General features: G+C 43.1%; 1 protein-coding gene across 1 annotated transcript in view; it reads left to right on the plus strand.

Moving 5' to 3' along the window:
- The window catches only part of CPNE7 (copine 7), a 41239-nt gene that overhangs the window by 14155 nt on the left and 4510 nt on the right, over positions 1 to 22574 (plus strand). The window contains exons 4-13 of the mRNA XM_043987469.1: positions 2675 to 2749; positions 3079 to 3162; positions 6756 to 6845; positions 7320 to 7418; positions 9184 to 9270; positions 10821 to 10880; positions 13717 to 13850; positions 14121 to 14175; positions 15160 to 15211; positions 15810 to 15943. Coding sequence (XP_043843404.1) covers positions 2675 to 2749; positions 3079 to 3162; positions 6756 to 6845; positions 7320 to 7418; positions 9184 to 9270; positions 10821 to 10880; positions 13717 to 13850; positions 14121 to 14175; positions 15160 to 15211; positions 15810 to 15943 — 870 coding nt within the window. The remainder of the gene's footprint in view (positions 1 to 2674; positions 2750 to 3078; positions 3163 to 6755; positions 6846 to 7319; positions 7419 to 9183; positions 9271 to 10820; positions 10881 to 13716; positions 13851 to 14120; positions 14176 to 15159; positions 15212 to 15809; positions 15944 to 22574) is intronic.

A 22574-nucleotide genomic window follows, 5' to 3' on the forward strand; every position in this document is an offset into this window, starting at 1 on the left:
ACTAATGGTGGGTGTCCTAAAGAGCTCTTTCCTGGTCTCTCTTCCCTTCTCTCTATATACTACTCCCCTTAATAATTTCATAAAGTCCCTTGGATTTTAATTGTTATCTCCATGCTGACGATTCTCAAATCTACCTCTCCTGCCTCAGCCTCTCTGCTGGCCTCCAGTCTCACATCTCCAGCTGCTTTTCAGACATCTTGAACTGGGTGTCCAGTAGACATCTTAAACTCAACATGTCTAGAACCAAACTCATTATCTTTCCCCTTTAACCTTCCCCTCCCTCCTCATTCCTACCTTCCCTATTACTGGAGAAGGCAATACCATCTTCCCAACCCCTCGGACTCACAACCGAGATGTCATCTTCAATTCCTCACTATTTCTCACCCCTCCCCCATCAGCCTCTACGTAAAGAGTAGGTCCAGCCATGTCATGCCCCCTCCCCCAACAAACTCCCTATGATCTCCAGGATCAAATACAAAAATCTCTGCTTGGCTTTCAAAGCCCTTCATCATCTAGCCCTCATTTACCTTTTCAGCCTTCTTATACTTTCCTCTTCTCCATGTGGTCTCCCATCCAGTGACACTGGCCTCCTGGCTGTTCCACAAACAAGATACACCATCTCTTAGCTCTGGGTATTTTCTCTGGCTGTCTCCCGTGCCTGGAAAGCTTTCGCTTCTCCACCCTACCTAAGGACCACCTGTCCCCCACCCCCAAGCTTTCTTTAAAGTCCCCACTCAAATCCCATCTTTTACTGGAAGCCTTTTCCAACCTCTTTTAGTTCCATTGCCTTCCCTCTGTTCATTATTCCCTATTTAGCTTGTATGTAGAGTGTGTGTGTATATACCCCCATCCCACCCCCATATTCTTGTCTTTCAATGATTGTGGGAGCCAGTTGGCTTGGCTGGGCTCTGGGGATTGTGAGCTCCCTGAGGGCATGGGCTATCTTTTGTTTCTTTTCTGAATTCCTAGAGCTTAGCACAGTGCCTGGCACAGAGTAGGTACTTAATAAATGTTTATCAATTGATTGAAGAAGACCCAGCCTCCAATACATACTGGCTGTGGGGCTCTGGGCAAATTATCTAACTTCTCTGAGGATCTAAATTGCATAATAGTTGTGGAACTAAAAATTCCCTAAACCAGTGACATCACAGGACCCCGACTCCTCCCTCTGCCATTACTCCCCACCAAAATACTTCAAGAATCCATGATTGTGCTGAGGTGGGTAGTTGATTGCTCTGCCAATCACTATGATTATAACAACCGACATATATATATATATATATATATCACTTTACATTTTTCAAAATGTTTTATACCCAGGAGCTCAATTGAATTTTATAGATGAGGAAACTGAGGATCAGAGAAAGTGAGAGGCTTGCCTATGACCACAGAGGTCATGTCAGAGGCAGGAGATAAAGCTGCCTTCCTGACTCCAAAGCCATCATTCAGTCTACAGCTATGCCTTCCCTCATGACACTTCTGAATCTTTGCTGATGGGCTTTGGGTGTGAGTTTCTGTGATCAAAAAATTCTCACAGGGCAGCTGGATAGCACAGTGAATAGAGCACTGGCACTGGATTCAGGAGGACCTGAGTTCAAACCCGGCCTCAGACAATTGACACTTACTAGCTGTGTGACCCTGGGCAAGTCACTTAACCCTCATTGCCCCACCATCCCCCCCCCCCAAATTCTCATGACCCTGTGGCCAGTGTAGCAATGATGCTCTTCTTTTAGAACTTAGCCGGACTGGTCCTCTGGTAATAGACATCCAGCTTGGTAAGATCTTTGAGAGGGCAGATCATCTTCATTACACCATGAGGCATCTGAGTAAGACCTAAACATCACTGGAATGTGATTTATTAATAATGAATAACCATCATGAGGACAATCCCTCACATCAATAATCACATTTATATAAAGCTTTAAGGATTACAAAGCACTTTAAATACACGATCTCATTTGATCTTCACAACAACTCTGTGAGCTTTGCACTCTAGTTATTTTCATCTTACAGCAAGGAAATGGAAGCTCTGAGTTGAGTGACTTGCCCAGGGTCACATAAGCTAATAAGTGTTAGAGGGGAGTCTCTAAATCCAGGCTCTCTCCACTTGTTCTTTTTTTTTTTTTAATTTTTTTTTTTTTTTAGTGAGGCAGTTGGGGTTAAGTGACTTGCCCAGGGTCACACAGCTAGTAAGTGTTAAGTGTCTGAGGTCGGATTTGAACTCAGGTACTCCTGAATCCAGGGCCAGTGCTCTATCCACTGCGCCACCTAGCTGCCCCTCTCCACTTGTTCTTAATGCCTATTTGCATGCTAATTACAATCTACAATGTACTTTTAAACACATGTTCTCATTTGACTCCAGAGAGGTGAAGAAGCTTCCCCATAGCCACACAGCCACTTATTGACAAGGCTGGAGTGAGGTCTCCTGAGTTCCAATGAAGAGTATTCTCTCTATGACCCTAGCCATGGTCTGGAGGCCTCTCCCAATGACTGCACCTTCTTCTTGTCTTTCAATGATTGTGGGAGCCAGTTGGCTTGGCTGGGCTCTGGGGAATGTCTACCCACGTGGTCATCTGGGGACACATCCATAATGTAAGGGAAATTAATGAGAAGACCTGGAAGGCTCCTTCTAGTACAGAGTCTTATGGTCTTAGGACATTCTCATCCTCCCCAGGTGATAGCAGAGGAGATCTCTGGGAACAACGGTTATGTGGAACTCTCCTTCCGGGCCAAGAAGTTGGACGACAAGGTAAGTGGAAAGGAACAGAAATTCCTTCAGGGATTGGCCCCAGAGTCATTCCAGAAGGACTAGGAGTTCAGTGATAGGTACCTATCAAAAATTACTGCTCTTAATTTATCTTATTTTTCCCCTAAACTGCTACTTTTTAATTTAATTCTCTTTTAAAACACTACTTTTAAAAGCAGACAATCTACTATTATTCTTTCTGATTTTCCAGATAGGACAAATGGAGACCCATAAAGATTAAGTGACTTTCCTCCTGGATTTTTCTCCCCCCAGCCCAAACATCTCCTACCACAACTGGGGAATTAACTGTATTTCTCTTCTGCTACTACCAGGATCTTTTTAGCAAATCAGATCCTTTCCTGGAGATCTACCGGATCAATGATGATCAGAGTGAGCAACTGGTATACAGAACAGAGGTGAGCTGTGGGGACTTATTGTCTAGAACAGTGGTGATGAAATATTTGGGGAACACTTGGGGTAGAGAATGGCCATAGAAAACAGGTAGGTGTAATTTTTATTTCCCTGGGAAATGAACATGCCAAGTCATGGACAAGGGAGGCAAATTGGAATGATATTTGTAAAATGGAGAGAGGCATAAGCATTTATATTTTGCCCAAGATGTGTCAGGCATTGTGCTAAGCCCTTTTAACAAGTATTATCTTGTTTAATCACAATAATCCTTTGAGGTAGGTACTATTATTATCCCCATTTGACACTTGAGGAAACTGAGGCAAACAGGGTTAAGTGACTTGCCCAAGGTCATACAGCTAGTGTCCAGGCCCAGTGCTGGGTCACCAATTGTCTCCCAGGGAAATGAGGATTGTAAAGGGGGCTGAGTGTAAATCATTCTTTTATGAGAAGAAGACAGCTTGAGCTTATCAGAAGAAATAAGAGCCCATAGATATATTTCTCATTGCATATACAGAGCTTAAAGGCTCACAAAGATATTCCTTCCTTCTCACAATCTTGTTGAGATACCTTTAGTGCTAATAGTATTATTCTCTAATCTATAGAGGAGCTACAGAGAGGCTAGGTGATTTGTCATCCAGAATCTCAGGGTTGAAGGGAGTTTCAGTGGTCATCCATTCCAACATCCAATCCACATAGGGATTTTTTCATAAACAAATATCCCTTTATAAGTGACCAACTTGCTTCTGTTTTGAGACTATTTAATCATGAGGTAGCCCATTAGTTCTAATTGTTGGGAAGTTTTTCCTTTCATCAATGTTAAATCTTATCTTTATAATTATACTGGAGAGGCAGTAGATGATACCAGGAAGACCTGAGTTCAAGTCTTCCTTCTTTTTTTTTTTTTGTGAGGTACTTGGGGCTAAGTGACTTGCCCAGGGTCACACAGCTAGTAAGTGTCAAGTGTCTGAGGCCAGATTTGAACTCAGGTCCTCCTGACTCCAAGGCTGGTGCTCTATCCACTGCGCCACCTAGCTGCCCCTCAAGTCTTCCTTCTGACACATTGTATATAGTAACTTTAGAAAGTCGCTTAACCTTTAAGTGCTCTTGGTATCTCTTAAGACTATACATTGATGAGAAAGGGCTGATCTGTATTGGCAAAAATTGTTTGCTGATCTAGGAATTCCTTGAATCAATGAAATTACAGGTCCAGTCCCTATGCTTATAATTGTGCTATATGTAATAGCAGAAAATAGGAAATAACCTAGAAAGTTGAGGAATGGAAATGAAGAATATGGTACCCAGATGTGGTGTGATACCATAAGGTTGGAAGGCAACAGAAAGACCATCCAGTCTAACCCTCTTATGTTATATGAGAGGAAACTGGGGTTGAGATGATACTATTTCATCAGAAAGAATGGTGAATATGAATATATGTAGAGTAATGCAAGGTCAAAAAAAAGTCAAACTAGGAATACTTTATACACACTGATTAAAACTATGTGGTCAGAGATTGGTATCTCAGAGCCACGCTCTGTGCCATGCCTTCTTCCCATGATCTTCCTGAGTTCAAATCTGACCTCACACACTTACTAGCTGTGTGACCCTGGGCAAATCACTTAATCCTGTTTTCCTCAGTTCCTCATTTTAAAATAAGCTGGAGAAGGAAATATCAAACCTCCAGTATCTCTGCCAAGAAGACCCCAAATGGGGTCACGAAGAGTCAAACACAACTGAAAAAATTCAACAAATACATGTACACATATGTATGCTTACACACAGTATTTAGCACACTGCCTGGCACATAGTAGGTGTTTAACAAATGCTTCTTGACTTGACACACATACACACAATTTGAACCTGCAGATTATAATAATTATGGCATAGGATGGTACAGTATAGTACAAGAAGAGGTTCCAGTATTAATTATTAATAAGATGGAATTGCTATCTGTTTATAAGCATACTTTTTATTATGAATTTATTACACACACAAAAGGAAATGATGGTATAATCACCCTACCAGATTGCAAAATGAGGCCAAAAAAATTTTTTTTACCAGTGTGAGTTTTTTTTTTGTTTCCATAATGCCTTTTGTCTTTACAGCATCATTTCCTTTCACATGCCCTCTCCCTATTGAACTAAACTTTGCAACAAAGAAAAAACTTTTAAGCAACATTAAACACAGCCACTGTGTCTGACAGTGTATACCATATTCTGCATCTGTGGTTCTTTGCTTCTCTTGAGAGGAGGGACATATATTTCATCATCTATTCTCTTAGATTATAATTAGTCTGGATCCAATTGCCTTTTTATGCTATTTTGGTTTATGTTATTTCTAGTATTTACATTGTTCTCCTGATTCTATTTATTGAACTCTAAGAGCTAAGTTCATAAGATCATATATTTAGTGCCAGATGAAGCTAAATGATTTCTCCTGGGTAATACACAGAGTATTACTCACAGAAAATCACCTCCCTTCTTGTTCTGGCTTCTGCTTGGGTGGGGGAAACAGAATCTAGGCTTTAGCCACAGGTGGGATGGAAGAAGAGTTCTGATTAGTGAAGAAGGAGGAAGAGGTAGGTCTGGGAGCAAGGTCAAGGTCAAGGTGAAAGGGTATGGATGGGGGGGTGTGGAAGGGGCTGGGCTCAGTACAGGGTACTGAGAATTCAGTGTTCAAAAGAGAGTAAGGAGTAGATAAAGCACCCGCCCTGGATTCAGGAGGACCTGAGTTCAAATCCGGCCTCAGACACTTGACAATAGCTGTGTGACCTTGGGCAAGTCACTTAACCCTCATTGCCCTGGGGAAGGAGAGAGAGAGAGAGAGAGAGAGAGAGAGAGAGAGAGAGAGAGAGAGAGAGAGAGATTGAGAGGAGTAAGAGCCGCTATTTTTAACCCAGGTCTTTGGATTGGAAATCCAGACCTGAAAAGTTCTCTTCTAGCACTCATTGAAAACCTCCAGTAATATGGGACCTGCTGTAGCTCATTGCATCTGGGGTTAGCTGTAATTGTCAAAAAGGGTTTTGTTGTTGTTATTATTGTTGAGAAAATTCATTTGCCTCTCCCTTTTCACAGAAGTGTACCCATTTGATGTGTTGATTGGTTTTTACCGACTTGCTTTCTTACCTCTGTCTTTAAAAAAAGCTTTGTTACAGGGTGTAGGGTAGGGATGTATTTGGAAATGAAGGGAATGTGAAAATAAAAGATATAAATAAAATATGACAACCCCCCCCCTTATGTCAAGCCAGGCACTTACTAGCTATATGGCCTTGGACAAATCACTTCCTTCTCTTAGCCTCTATTACTTCCTCTGCCAAATGAGGGGATTAGACTACATATTCTCTGAAGTCCCTTAGTGTTCCAAAATCCTCTGACAAGATGAGGCTTAAAGCCTTAGGACTCTGCTCTTAAGGAAAATCCCAAAATGTAGCTCCCAGTAGAGAATCCTCTGTTAAGTTGGAGACACACATTGTGGGTGGGGATCCTGCCAAGGTTCTCAAGGGGAAATAATTCAATAACCAGTCTTACCTGAAGGTGAATGTGTCAGTACCACGAACCAGGCCCTATGAACCCTGACTATTGGTTCCATCTGGTTTCCACAGGTTGTGAAGAATAACCTGAATCCTGTGTGGGAGACATTCAAAGTTTCCCTGAATTCACTTTGTAGCTGTGAGGAGAAGAGGCCTCTTAAGGTAGTGGGGCCTGGGATCTAAGGATCTTCCATCCTGAGAGGTGATCTGGGAACATGAAATATCTCTCCTTTTGCCCCAGCTTCTGCTTGGGTAGGGGATCACAATTTAGCCTTTAGCCACAGACAGGATGGAAGAAAAATCCTGATTGGTGGAGAAGGGGGAAGAGCTTTATCTAGGAGCCAAGAGGGGGTTAGGGGTGGAGTTCAGTGGAATGTTGGCTAGTACTAGGTAGATCTAGAGAATAATGATAACAGGAGTTATATAGGCTTTAAGCCTTGTGAGGTAGGTAGCACAGAAAGGATAGTTCTGGCTCTGGTCAAGGGATAGGTTGGACTCCAGGGGAGATAGATGTTGAGAAGCAAGAAGAAGAAGTGGGGAAATGGATGGACAGGTTACATGGTCCAGGAGCTGAGCCAGTTCTCCCAGAATGCCTTTGGGTAGCCTGGGCTAATGTTTGCTCTTGTTTTGAGGCAGTGTCTGGTTTGGGACTATGATTCTAGAGGGAAACATGACTTCATCGGTGAGTTCTCCACCACTTTTGAGGAAATGCAGAAGGCGCTCGAGGAGGACAAGGTACATGGGATGGTGTGGACCTAGGGCATAGGGGTCTGTGGTTAGGAGCTGAGTGTAGCCAGAGGGAGGGACGACTGGCAGCAGGGATGAACCAGATGGAATAGGGCCAGCCCCTCTTCCCTTTGCTCTTCTCCACATATGTAATGCCAGGAAAATGGGGGAATAGGATGTTCTCCCCTCCCCCCAAACTTGGAGTACTTGGGGACAGAGTGAAGCAGTAAGTGTTTTGCTATATCCCCGGATCCTTCATTCCTCCTCTTGATCAATTTATACTCAGGGAGTGAGAATAGTAGTGACCATGGCTGAGAGAAAAGGGAAGACTATAAGTGCGGGCTTGTAATGAGGTTGGGAGCCAGGGAGTGTGTTTGGGCTGATGGTGGATTAATGGATGGATCCCCAAAAGGGGTCATGAAGAATCAGACATAACTGAGGAATGACTAAAAGAAGGCTATGGGCAGGGGGCAGCTGGGTGGCACAGTGGATAAAGCACTGGCCCTGGATCCAGGAGGACCTGAATTCAAATCCCACCTCAGACACTTGCCGCTTACTAGCTGTGTGACTCTGGGCAAGTCACTTAACCCTCATTGCCCCACAAAAAACAAAACAAAACAAAACAAAACAACCAAAAACAAAACAAATAACAAGAAGGATATGGGCAATTGGAAAAGTAGAATGTTCCAACCCGCCCCCCCACCCCATCTCCAGGTGTTTTCCTAGCCTAAATTAGTTTATAAAAATAATAGCATAGTGGATAGAATAGGTGGGATGCTTATTCCCAGCTCATCATCTAGCTCAGTTGGGGTTATAAGACATGGGTTTTTTCCCTGGTGTTTTGATGTCTCTATCTTTGCTAATCCTTTACCTAAAAGAGAGACCCTGGAAGGGGGAGGTATTGGTGATGGTGGGGTCTAAAGAAATCCAAGACTATGCTGAGGTTTTTTTCGGTACCAGACTACATTAGAGTTCAATGTACTGTTATCTAAAGGAGGAGGTTTACATGAGAATTAGGACTCTGGGTATATGTGGGTGGCCATTGCAAAGCTTCCAAGATGCATGGGCGCTATCCCTCTGGGAAAGTGTATCTTATCTTAGAGAGTCCAGGAAAGCCATATGCACGGGATAGATACACTGTGTGCAAGGGATACACTGTATTTGTTAGTGAAAGCTCAGATTCTCTGCATGGGGGTAGTTAAATACAGGTTGCTTCCACTTTATATAAATCCAGTGAAAGTGAAAAACCAGGTTTACATACAAAAAAAATAAGGGGGCTATATTTACTTTACAAAATTACCCTTAATTTTTACAAGGGAGTTGTTTTTTATAACACTCACTTTTCTGAACATGTGAGTGATTTATCCTATAATAATTTGATTTCAACCTTTTTTCAGGTCATATTGTGTATAATGAGACACATGCATATTTGCATACTGCAGAAACAGATTCATCCTCCTTATGCCCTTTCATCCATTCAATAAGCATTTATTAAGCACCTACTATGTGCCAGGCTCTGGGGAGACAAAGACAAAAATGAAACCTTCTCTGCCCTCAAGGAACTTCTATTCTAAGATAGAAAACGAACCACCTGAACTGGTTTCTCACCTAAAATGCCTATAGCATTCTGCACCCTTAATACTGCAAGCTATGTGTGAATCAGAAAGTGTATGATTGTGTTGTCCTGTGGTAATCTAGATCTATCACACAGGTGAATATTTGTGTGGTCTGTTTTATAGACACCAGGTCTTTGTCCTGTGTTCTCTTCCCTTAGGTTCAATGGGACTGTGTGAACCCCAAGTACAAAACTAAGAAACGGAATTATAAGAACTCAGGGGTGGTCATCCTGTCAGACCTGAAGGTGAGGCTAGGAGGAGTTTATAATTCTGCCTTTCTTTTTAAAAAAGGTATTTATTTATTTTTTAATGCATCCATTTATTATTTGTTTGTTTATTTATTTGAAAATTGAGTTCCAAATTCTCTCCCTACCTCCATTTACTCCCCCACCCACTTAAAAGGTAAGCAATATAATATCAATTATACATGCAAAGTTTTGCAAAACATATTTCTATAATATTCATGTCACAAAAAAGCAGGAAAAATTAAGAAAGTGAAAAAATTACGCTTTAATTTGTACTCAGAGTTCATCAGTTCTCTTTCTGGAGATGGATAGCATTGCACATCAGGAATACTTTGGATTTGTCTCGAATCATTGTATGGATCAGAGTAGCTAAATCTTTCACAGTTGATCATTACAATGTTGCTGTTACTATGTGCAATGATCTGATTCTACTCACTTTGCTCTGTATCAATTCATATAGGTCTTCTCAGAGTTTTCTAAAACTATCCTGCTCGTCATTTCTTACAGCACAATAATATTCTATCATGATCATGTATATTTTGTTCACCCATTCCCCAATGGATGGCATCCCCTCAATTTTCAATTCTTTGCCACCACAAAAAAAAGCTGCTATAAATATTTTTGTATATATAAGTCCTTTTCCTTTTCCTTTGATCTCTTTGGGATACAGATTTGGTAGTGGTATTGTTGGGTCAAAGGGTATGCACAGTTTTATAGCCCTTTCGACATAGTTCCAAATTGTTCTCCAGAATTCTTGGGCCAACTCACAACTCCACCAATAGTGCATTACTATCCCTGTTTTCAAAAATCCCCTCCAGCATATAATTTTCCTTTTCTGTCATGTTAGCCAATCTGATAGGTATGAGGGGGTGCTTCAGAATTGTTTTAACAATTGTGCTTTTTTAAGGTCAGGAACTGAGGCACCCCATATGTGACCTTCTCTTTTATATGGATCAGCTGCTCAACACCGAATAGGGTGGAAAAACTGATAATTACCCTCAGGTTACCTCTTTCCCTATTCTTGAGTCTTGGTAGGCTTAAGGGAGAAGAGAAAGGCATGTCCTACTCCATCCTCAGATCTCAGGTTCACCCTGAATTTTGCTGAAATGGGCTAGGGCAGATGGAATGTCAGAGAGTCTTCCCAGTGTTAGACTCATTGAATCTCTTGGCTCTTCTCTCTGGCTTATTTGTGGATCATGGAGTGGTGATGGTGAACATCATGCAGGAGAGAGAATTATAGATTTATAATGAATATGGGAGTAGAGGCTGCAGATGGACAGGTGTTTAGATTGCTTGATAGGTAGGTGAGGGCAAATAGAAGAGGACACATTTTGCCCCCTTCTCCAGTTGTTTGCCAGCTTAAAACATTTTGCTTTTTATTTCTGACCCATGCTCTCCCTTCCCTTCCGGATAGTTCCCCTCACCCCTGTGTCTCGGGAGGTCCCCTCACTGGTCTGTGGAGTCCCAGGCCTGGTGGTTGGGAGGCTAGTGCAAAGGGGAGTGACCAGTGGAGCCATCAATGAGCCCCATTAATGCTTTTTGTTTGGAAGATCCACAGGGTCTACTCCTTCCTGGATTACATTATGGGTGGATGCCAGATTCACTTCACTGTAAGTAACACTTTCTCTGTCACCTCCTCGGTGATGCTGGGAACACTGCCAAGAACAGAGCCGCCCACTATGCTGTGCTGGAGACAGCTTGAAAGGGAATCTCGGGCCTGGGCCGGGGGAGGCAGTCACTTCCTGGGCAGGACCTTGGTGGTCAGCAGGGGCAGTGAGAACCTCTGAGCCAGGCTAAATTAACTATTACCCGGCTCTGCATTTGGGGAATAAACATGACCTCTGGCCAGGATAATTTCATCACCCAGCAGATTCACGGGCTTCTTCTCTCCTCTGCCCAGAGGGTGGGTACTCAGGGAATGTAAACTGATTTTAACATTAGCCCAAGCAAAACATCATGTGGAGATCAGTGTGTGGTGAAAGGCAAGTCATAGACTGAGCTGGGGGGGTGGGGTTCAAAAATGATAGACTGGATTATCCGCAGCTAGTTTCACATCATTACCTGGAATAATAGAGGCAACTATTAGTATTGGTTAATTGCCTTCTTGAGGCAGCATGATAAAGTGAATAGTACGCTTGGCTCCAAGTTTGGGAGACCACAGTTCAAATCCCGTCTGACAATAGCTCTTTACTTATTATTATGCCATGTGTGGATTATTACCCCATTTTACAGCTGAGGAAACTGAGGCTAATGGGAATGAAATAACTTGCCCTGCTCACATAGTCAATAAGTGTCTGAGGCAAGATTTGAACTCAAGGCCTTTTTCCTCTTTCCAAGTCTAATGCTCAATCTACCAAGCTACCTAGATGTACTAAAGGTATCCTAGAGGGGGAAAAACACTCTCCAAGGGCCAGTGTGCATTCTGATGGCAGCCTCTTGCCTGTCAGCCTACCCCCTTCTCACCCCCTTCAGGTTGCTTTGATGGCAGTAGCATGTGGGGGAAGAATAATTCCTGTGCTGATTGTATCTGAGCCTCAAGGATGGATCAAAGAATCCTGCAGTTGGAAAGGTCATAGAGCACAACCCGAGTTCAAAGAGCATTCCCTTTATCTACCACATTCCCCTAAGGGTAGTCATCAGGCCTCTGCTCCAAGATGTGCAGGAGGAGGAACCCACTATCTCCTGAAAGAACCTATTCTGCAGGGGCAGTTAGGTGGTACAGTGGATAAAGCACTGGCCCTGGATTCAGGAAGACCTGAGTTCAAATCGGGCAAAAAAAGAAAAAAAAAGGACCTATTCTCCTTTTCAATAGTTTTAATCCTTAGGAAATCTTGAATTACTTCCAACTTAAATCTGCCTCTGCAATTTCCTCCTCTTGCTTCTAGTTCCATCCTCTAATGGCAAAGTGAATCTTATCTCCTTTTCATCTGGAGGAAGGAAATAAATAATTATTAAGTAACCACTATGTGCCAGGCACGGTGCTAAGTGCTTTACAAATATTCATTTGATCTTCATACCAATTCTATGAGGTAATTCCTATTATTATCCCCATTTTATAGTTAAGGAAACTGAGGCAAACCAAGGTTAAATGACTTGCTTAGGGTCATGCAGCTAGGAAGTGTCTGAGGCTAGATTTGAATTCAGGTCTTCCTAACTCTGGGGACGGCTAGGTGGTGCAGTGGATAGAGTGTCAGGCCTGAATCAGGAGGATTTACCTTCTTAAGTTCAAATCTGGACTCAGATATTTACTAGCTGTGTGATCCTGGGCAAGTCACTTAACCCTTTTTGTCTCAGTTTCTTCATCTGTAAAATGAGCTGGAGAAGGAAATGGTAAACCACTCTAGCAACTTTGCCAAAAAACCCCCAAACGGGGTCACAGATAGGTGGACATGATTGAAATGACTGAACAACATGTATACATATACACATACAACAATATATATGTGCAAATGTGTATATCTGTGTTTATGTGTATGTGTATACATCTGTATTTCTATTGTAATATTGATCAACAACTTCCTGACTCCAGGCTCAGCCCTTTGCCCACTGTACCACCTACCTGCCACCCTCTCATTATTTGAGCATGGGAAGGAGTCTTTGAGATCATGTGAGGGAATTGTTTTTTTCTTGGTGGGGCAATGAGGGTTACATGATTTGCCCAAGGTCACAAAGCTAGTAAGTATCAAGTGTCTGAGGCAGGATTTGAATCCTGCCACCTAGCTGTACCCCGCCTCATAATTTGAAAACAACCTCTGTCTTCCCTCTGAGTCTGAACATCCCCAACCTTCTACCCATCCTTAAGTGATTTTGCATCTGGCAGGGAGTGCAGTCCCCACCTTCTTCTCTTCATTCCAGGGGTTCCTTTGAGCCACTCTCCAGATCCAACTCCCTGATCCCTAAAGTAGTCTGGCACGCTGTGAATCGGGAGAGGCAAAGCAACCATCCCAGGTCTGCCCATTGAGCTGTAGAGCTAACATCGTCTGCCATGAGCAACCTGACCCAACCCTTGCCTGCTTCACTGTGACCCCAGAATCTCGTCGAAGCTGTGTCATTAGTGAATTGTGTGATCTCAGACAATTTGTTTCACAGCTCTGAGTTTAGCACCCTTATCTGTCAAATTATAATAATAGGATAATACTTGTCCCTCAAGACTGTTGTGAGGACCAGAGGAGATAATGGGTAGGAAAGCTCTTAGAAGAGGATGAATCGGGCAGCTAGGTGGCACAGTGGATAAAGTACTGGCCCTGGATTCAGGAGGACCTGAGCTCAAATCTGGCCTTAGACACTTGACACTTAGTAGCTGTGTGACCTTGGGCAAGTCACTTAACCCTCACTGCCTTGCCAAAAAAAAAAAAAGTGGATGAATCCTTTCATGGTGGATTTGCCAGGTGGTTTTTATTATCATTCAGGGATATCCTGACTCAGTGTTCCTTCCCTGCTCCCCAGGTGGCCATTGACTTCACAGCTTCCAATGGAGACCCCCGCAACAGTTGCTCTCTCCATTATATCAACCCTTACCAGCCCAATGAATATCTAAAGGCACTCATTGCTGTGGGAGAAATCTGCCAGGACTATGACAGGTGAGATGTTCACCCTCACTATTACTTTTGTACCAGTCTTCCCCTAGCCCCATCTTGGTTCATCTCATCTCTCTTTCTCTCTGTCCTGGCTCTTCACTGTTTGTCCCTATCTCTTGGGGACTCTGTGGGAGGGGGAGTCAATAAGGCAATATGGGAGCATGGGTATCAGCAAGATGGTAAGGGAGCATGTGGGTCAGCAAGGCAGGATGGGAGCATGGGAGTCATAAAAGTGGAATGGGAGTGTTGGACCTGACATTTACTCTTTTCCAGTGACAAGAAATTTTCTGCTTTGGGATTTGGTGCCCGGATTCCTCCCAAGTATGAGGTCAGAGCTTCTGAACACATCTCTATAAAGCTGTGATCCCTGATCTTGGTTTTAGAGCATTAGACTAGGGTTTATCTCATGCAAGGGTTCTTAACCCCTTGTATTCTGCGACAGTCTAGTGAAGCCTATGGACCCCTTCTCAGAATAACATTTTTAAAGGTGTGAAATAAAATTTTATTGGAATTCAGTTATCAAAACAGTTTTTAAAAAGCCCAAATCCCCCCAAACCAAGTTCCCAGACTGTAGGTTGAGAACCCTTGATCTAATGGTTAGAATAGTATTCATTCAACATCTATTCCATATTTATCTATTCATTCTATTCATTCAGTCAGCATTTATTAAGGATAGGTAGTTGGGTGGTATACATTTATTAGCTGTGTGATCCTGAGCAAGTCACTTAACTCTGTTTGCCTCAGTTTCTTCATCTGTAAAATGAGCTGGAGAAGGAAATGGCAAACCACTCTGGTATCTCTTCTAAGAAGACCCCAAATGGGGTCACAAAGAGTCAGACATGACTGAAACCACGTGTCAAGCATCATGCATGTTATTGAGACCAAGGGTGGGGCAGCTAGGTGGCGCAGTGGATAAAGCACCGGCCCTGCATTCAGAGGACCTGAGTTCAAATCTGGCCCTGGACACTTGATACTTACTAGCTGTGTGACCCTGGGCAAGTCACTTAACCCTCATTGCCCCACAAAAAAGAAAGAAAGAAAGAGACCAAGGGTATGGTTTCAATACCATTCCAAGGTGAGGTGGGCAACTCTCTGGCAAATCCATAAATACCCATGATTCTAAGGGGACTTTACTAGATGTCTTCCAACCTCCTGAGCAAGGGCATTCTTTCTCAGAGTAGTGAGGGGTGGGATGACTATGCAGGCGAAGCAGGGATGAAAGGAAATGAAGTGGCACATACTTTAATCCCATCCCCTATTAGAAAAATAGATTTAATTGGCAAGTCACTCCCATTCTTGCTTTTCCTTTCAGGTCTCCCATGACTTTGCCATTAATTTCAACCCAGATGATGATGAGTGTGAAGGTAAGAGGCAGGGTCCTTGGGGGGGAGAGGACCAGACATTGCTTTTACTAGGACATTGCCTTGGGCTGCCTGGGCTCCATCTCTCACCTCAGAGAGGCTGGGTCCATCAGAGGTTGTTTATTCCCAATGCCCCTACTGCTCTGCAGTGTCACTGTATCATAAATTTGGAGGTAGAAGGAATCTTAGAGGTCATTTAGTTCAGTCCTTTCATTTTATAGGTGAGGAAACTGAGACCCAGAGAGGTTAAGTGATTTGCCCCAGGCCATACTGGCTATGAATCTGGTCCTCAGATTCCAAATGTAGATTTTATCCCACTGTGCTAAGCTGCTTCCAAGGACCTAGGAGAAGCTACCTTTCCTAGTTTCTGGGGGTACCAATCATATTTACTTTCCAGCAATTGCAGTGGTCTGAGCTCTGATGAAGATTATGTGCCTTTTGTTGCATTTGGGTATTTGAGTATAGGTTAGGGAGGAATGCTTCCTGAAGGTGGCATTAGCAAGTTACTGTGGTATGGGTTATGGGAGGTGGGAAGCAGGATGAACAGTGCCACATAGGCATAGATGCTTTTTCCCCTCTACCCCATCCCCTCCCCAAACAGGAATCCAGGGAGTGGTGGAGTCATACCAGAACTGTCTACCCAAGATCCAACTTTATGGCCCCACCAATGTGGCGCCCATCATCGCCAAGGTGGCCAGGATGGCAGCAGCTGAGGAGAGAACTGGGGAGGCCTCTGTATGTACCCAGAATGTACCTGGTGGTACAAGAGAAGGGAAACCATAGGGCAGTATCTGGCTGATTTCAAGAGGGGCGGGGACATTTTTTCCTTTAAAAATGTTTTATGGATGTCTTTGGTTTCTACATCATAGTTGTTTCTGAAAATATTGGCCCTTTTCTTCCTTCTTCCCTTTTTCCTTTCCCTTCCCTTTCCCTCCAAATTGAACCCTTTCATGTAACAAAGAAAAACAATTAAACAAAACATCCCACACCATTACTTGTCTGACACTGTATCCAGCCCTCTAACTTCAAAGTCTCTTCTCTGCTTAATGGAGGGAGGCTTGTTTCGTTATGTTCCCTGGCTCTATCATCAATTGTTCAATTATACACTTTGATGTTTTCATTTAAATTATTGTAGTCACTATGCATCTTGTCTTTTCGGTTTTGCTGATTTCATTCTGCATCCATTCATATAAATCTCCCCATGCTTTTCTGCATTTCCCATATTCATCATTTCTTACTGCACCGTGACAATTCTATTATACTCATGTAAGATAGTTTGTTGGACTGTTCTCCAAACAAAATTCCTTGGCTGGCCAAGGCTTTCCCAGAAGGCTACTCACTATGCCAGTCCTTTATTAACCTTAAAGTATCAGACGCATGTGAATTGTGATTAAAACAGCAAAATGATAATATCATGTAGTTGAATCTGAATTATATTATCCTCTTATTATATATTATTAAAATATGGTTGACTGAAAAGGAAATAGAAGGCAGCCCTGAAGCTGTCTCTTAGGATGGAGAATAGGAGCAGTTCTGCCCTTGGGGTTTGGCAAATTCTTGTGATTTCAGGCAACTGAATAAAATTGGTCTAGAGGGAGGACCAACAGCACTGGCAGGGTGTGAAGCTTCTGCCTATTGTTGGCAATTTCCTGCCTGGATTTATTTGGAGGCACAATAATGATAACTGACATTTATATTGGCCTTTAAAGTTTATGAAACACTTTCTGTATGTTATTTTACTTCAGTCTCAGAATAACCTAAAGAAATAGATGTGACAGGTATTCTCCTTTTACAAATGAGGAGACTGAGGCTCAGAGAGGTTAAAGGACCTGTCTGTGGTTACATAGCATGTGTCAAAGATGGGACTGGAACCCAGGTCATTTTAGCTATAAAGTCATTCCATAGCACCTTCCCTATTTGATGGGAGACGTTTCCCCTATGGGGCTCAGAGACAGGCGATGGGGATGAGAGAAATTCCAGCTTAAAGGGGCATAGACTTAGAGATGGAAGGAACCTTAGTAGATCAGTGAGTCCAACCTTGACACAGAAGCACAGAGAGGTTAAGGGATCTACCCAGGGTCACACAGCTAGTGAGTTTCTGAGCCAGAATTTGAACATGGATCTTTTTCACTCCAAGTCCAGTGTTGGTATCTACTTTGCCCTGCTGCCTCTTTTAGTTAGAGGTTAGACTCAAAAACCTCTGATGGGGGGCAGCTAAGTAGAACAGTGAATAAAGCACTGGCCCTGGATTCAGGAGGACCTGAATTCAAATCCGACCTCAGACACTTGACACTTACTAGCTGTGTGACCCTGGGCAAGTCACTTAACTCTCATTGCCCTGCCAAAAAACAGCAACCCACCAACAACAAAAAAACCCCCACAACACACCAAAAACCCTCTGATGCCTCTTCTAATTAGAGACAGCTAGGTAGTACAGTACATAGAGCCCTGCATCTGGAGTCAGGAAGACCTGAGTTCAAATTGGGCCTCATATACTTAGTAGCTGTGTGACTCTGAAAAAGTCTCTTAACCACTGTCTGCCTCAGTTTCCTTATCTATAAAAATGGGGATAATAATAGTTTTTGTGAAGGTCAAATGAGATAAGATTTGTAAAGTGCTTTGCAAACTTTATAAATGTTTGCTATTACTCTAATTCTGAATTTCTGTGAAAGAACAGATTCTCTGTCACCTGCTCCTTTTCTACCCATGTAATAATAGTTAGTTAGGGTACAGTTGGATTTGATAAGGGATTAGTGTGATTCCCCTACAGAGCCAAAGACAGTGGAAATACTGACCACAGAGAAGACACAGAAATGACACGACAGCCATCTTCAAGTATTCGAAGGGCTCTACATGGAAGAAGGACTAATTTTTGTTTTGCTTGGTTCCAGTGGGCAGCGATGTCCCAGTATGAGTGATGGTTGGAAGTGGCATGTAGACACTTAGGCTTGACATAAGGAAAAAATTCCAGACACTGAGAGCTGTCCTGATGTGGAATGGACAGTATTGGAGAGATAGTGAGTTCTCCTTTGCTGGCCGTCTATAGTCAAAGGTTCGATGACCAATTCATTTCAACCAACAGTTATTAAGCCTCTATAATGTGCATGCCATTATGCTAGACATTGGGGATATAAAGATAATGGCAAAAATGATCATGCTGTGGAAGGGGTTCTTGAGATTCTGAAGTTCCAAGGGCTGGCTACCTCAGAAAGCAAGCACGGTTATTGACTGGGATAACTTCAGCAACAACCATCAATGTTGAGGGCCAAGGGAGAGATAAGGGATATAGGTTTTGCTGAACTTGCTATTAGAAACCCAAGTGTGAGGGAAAACAATCCTCTTCTCAATAATTCTCAGGAACTCAGCAGCCATGTGACAAAGGCTCTTTTATTTCCTTCTCATGAGAAGGAGGTGCCCTAGTGTGTAGTTAGTGGGTGCAAAGAAAGGGGGCTTGCAGGCCCTGTTTTATACCCTAGTCCCTAATGCAAATGGACCCTCCCCTTTTTCATCATTGGTCCTATTACTCAAGGGTTATAATCTACACACAAAAACTAGCTAATCGGAATGCAGTATTCCCATCCCTCTTCCTTATATGGGCACAACTCAGGAGCAGAATTTATTGAGACCAGGGTTCCTCGAACCATGTGATTTTGTTAGCCAGAGGGGGAGGAGGGGATCTGAGACCTTTGTCCTACAAACAGGTCAGGAGGAGTATGACTGACTGTTATATCCACATTGAGAGGAGACTACCCATTTTCTCACACCAAGCAAGTGTCCTGGTCCTAGAATATTTGAGGGTTGTGAGGCCATATCAGAGTATCTGAAGTGTGATAAACAAATCACTGGTCTTGCAGTCAAAAGGCTGGGATTCACGTGCTAGCTTTGCTTCTTTGCTAGCTTGTTGGTTGTATGACTTGGTTAAGTTGTTATCTGAGCCTCAGTTTTCTCATTTGTAAGTTGGAGTTACAAACTGTCTTAACTCCCTCAGAAGTTAGTTGTGAGAAGCAGTTACCCAAGCACTTATTAACAGCTCCTACTCCTTAGATAATGTGCTAAGAGCTAGGAATACAAAGAAAGGCAGAAACAGGGTTCTTATTCTAAAGGGGCTCACAGTCTAATGGGAGAGACTATGTAAATAACTAGATATGTACAAGATAGAGACAGAAGAGATGAAAGGTAAGCTCTGGAGGGAAGACACTAGAAGCTGGGAGACAGGGGAAAAATCTTCTGCATAAGGTGAGATATATATTTAATAACATTTAATTTTTCCCCAATTACATGTAAAGACAATTTTTTTTAAGTGAGGCAATTGGGGTTAAGTGACTTGCCCAGGGTCACACAGCTAGTAAGTGTTAAGTGTCTGAAGCCAGATTTGAACCCAGGTACTCCTGACTCCAGGGCCGGTGCTCTATCCACTGCGCCACCTAGCCACCCCTAAAGACAATTTTTAACATTCATTTAAAAAAAAATTTGAGTTCCAAATTCTCTCTCTCCCACCCTCACCTCCAGCCTCCCTGAGACAGTAAGCAATTTGCTATAGGTTATCCATGTTCAATCATGCAAAACATATTGTAAGGTGAGATATTTTGAGCTGAGTCTTGGAGGTAGCCTGAGAAACTAGGAGGCGGAAGTGAGAAAGGAGAAAATTTCACATGTCAGGGACAGATAGTACAAAGGCAAGGAGATGGGAGTTGGCCATGTCATTTTCTTTTCTTTTCTTTTTTTTTCCTTTGGAGGGGCAATGAGGGTTAAGTGATTTGCCCAGGGTCACACAGCTAATAAGTGTTAAGTGTCTGAGGCTGGATTTGAACTCAGGTCCTCCTGAATCCAGGACTGGTGTTTTATCCACTGTGCCACCTAGCTGACCCCAGCCGTGTCATTTTCAAGGCATAACAACTAGGTCCGTGTTTCTGGAGTGTCAAGTGTATGGAAGGGAGTAAAGTAGAAGAATAAATGTGTATTGATTGATTGAAGAAGACTGAAAAGGTCAGAAGGGGCTAGGTTGTGAAGACTTTGAATATCAGGCTTTGTGTTTGATCCTGGGAATAATAGGGAGCCACTTTGGTTTATTGAGTAGGGGGATGTCATCATGGTCAAGCAAAGGCTTTAGAAATCACCTTGGCAGCTGAGCGGAGCATGGATTGGAGTGGGGAGAACTTTGAGGCAGAGGCCAGTCAGAAGGCTGTTGCAGTAACTGGACAAGAGGGCTTTCTTTGTGGTGGCTTACACTTAGCTTTTATACTTTGAAATTAGAATCAGGTGACAAAGTACTTTATATTCATTATCTCGTGGAAATGCAAACTGTTTGAACCTAGGCTGGGGAAGCTGGGGAAGGAAAGTCATTAGCATCTTCTATGGGAAGGTCTTCCCCTACCTGCTCCTAGCCTACAGCGGGATGGCCAATGGGATGCTTCTGTCCTCCTCTGAGCATCCTCCCTTTGGCCAACTTTACCTGTCAAGGCCAAGGCAGAACCTAGGCTGGTGGTAAGCCAGAGCCTTGGGCAGGCACTTAGAGTCTTCCCCACCCCCACTGGCTTTGTGCAGAGGGCTTCCTGCTGCCTGCTCCCCAGTCTCTAGGCTGTCCTTTAGCGACATTTGAGCAACTGCTAATTGCCACTAGGAACCTCTTCTGTTCATACATCACTCCTGGCAAGTCAACAGACAGCAGCTGGTGAGACGTGATGGGGGCCGGGGAGGGGGGGGGGGAGAGGAAAGGTCAGGAATTACCCAGGGGTTGGCAAGCATCTGTGCGATTCACGTGCAGCATCAGGGATTGACTTGCCAACCTCATTGACACCCTTGTCCAGAAAGGAGTAGTAGAGCCTTCTTTAGCAAGAAAGATTTGGAGGGTCTCATCTGGAGGGTCTGCACCATTGGTGACCAGTCTTGGAATAGAGAATCTGAAACTCACCCCGGGGTTTGCATTTTGGTCCTTTCCTTGAAAATGCTCCTGACCTGATGTTCTCAGGCTTAGTTAGGAGCAAAATAATGAAATTCCAAGGGGAGGAGCTGATGTAAGAAATATTGGAAAATCAGCCAGGTTCCTTGACTCCCACCTCCCTATTTCCTGTTCAATGCTCTCAGACTGATGGAAAGTGGCAAAGGCTGACCTTTTTTCCTAAAGCTTCCCATTTTTCTGACTAATACCTTCCTTGGAGATTGAGAGAGATAGTTAGGTATTTTGATTTAAAAGGCTTTCCTCTCAACCATCTGCTGGATTCCAGGGTGTTGACAGAGGACTTGGTTAAGTACTCAATCAATCAGTAAAGCACATTAATTAAGCACTTACTGTGTGCCAGGAACTTGCTAAGAGCTGGAGATACAGCATCCCTGTACACAAGGAGCTAATGGGGGGAACAATAAATAAAATAGCCAACATTTATAAAGCACTTACTTATATTCCAGGAACTGTGCTAAGTGCTTTATAATTATTATCTAAGTTGACCCTTGCAATAGCCCTTTGAGGTAGATGCATTTTGTAGATGAGGAAAAAGGCAAACAGAAGTGAAGTGACATGGGGGCAGCTAGGTGGTGCAGTGGATAAAGCACCGGTTGTGGATTCAGTAGTACCTGAGTTCAAATCTGTCCTCAGACACTTGACACTTACTAGCTGTGTGACCCTGGGCAAGTCACTTAACCCCTCATTGCCTTGCCAAAAAAAAAAAAAGTGAAGTGACTTGACCAGGGTAACTGAGTCAATAAGGGTCTGAGGCCAGATTTGAACTCATAAAAATGAGTCTTCCTGACTCTAGGCCCAGCACTATCCACTATACTACTTAGCTACCCCTAGCTAACTGCTGTGTACATATAGAGGAAGCAAACTGTGTAATTGAAATCAGGAAGCCCTATCAGTGAAGGACATGTCGCTTATTATAGGCATTAACTTCCCGACCTACCCCTTCTCCTTACTTGGAGCTCATCAGCTGTTTCTATTTAAAAGATGATAGAATGGTGGAAGAATAGTCAGACTTCCCAAGTCTGTGGAGGTTAGAATCTGAAAATTTTCCTGGGAAGAGAGAAGTCCTAGCCACTCTCTCCAAATTAGTGATCCAAGAGGGAGCAGGGAAAACTGTGGATTCAGGATGTGACACAAAGCTTATGAACCAAATTTCCCAGGGAGAACAGGCAAGGAAACATGTTTCCTTCATCACGGCAGAGAGGCAGGGGACTACCAGGATAGAATAGTGTGTAGATTGCCAGATGTCACTATGTTGAATATTTTTGTTTATTTGTTTTTCTTCGTCACCAGGCACATTTCAGTTTGGAGGGGTTGAAGCAACTGTTATTTATGGAAAAAAGTATCAGTAAGATGCACTAAAAAAATCTCCCAGGGAAAAATTGTGTTTCTTAGAGAGGTAGAGGATTA

Source organism: Dromiciops gliroides, chromosome 2, assembly GCF_019393635.1.
Source record: "Dromiciops gliroides isolate mDroGli1 chromosome 2, mDroGli1.pri, whole genome shotgun sequence".
Lineage (NCBI taxonomy): Eukaryota > Metazoa > Chordata > Mammalia > Microbiotheria > Microbiotheriidae > Dromiciops > Dromiciops gliroides.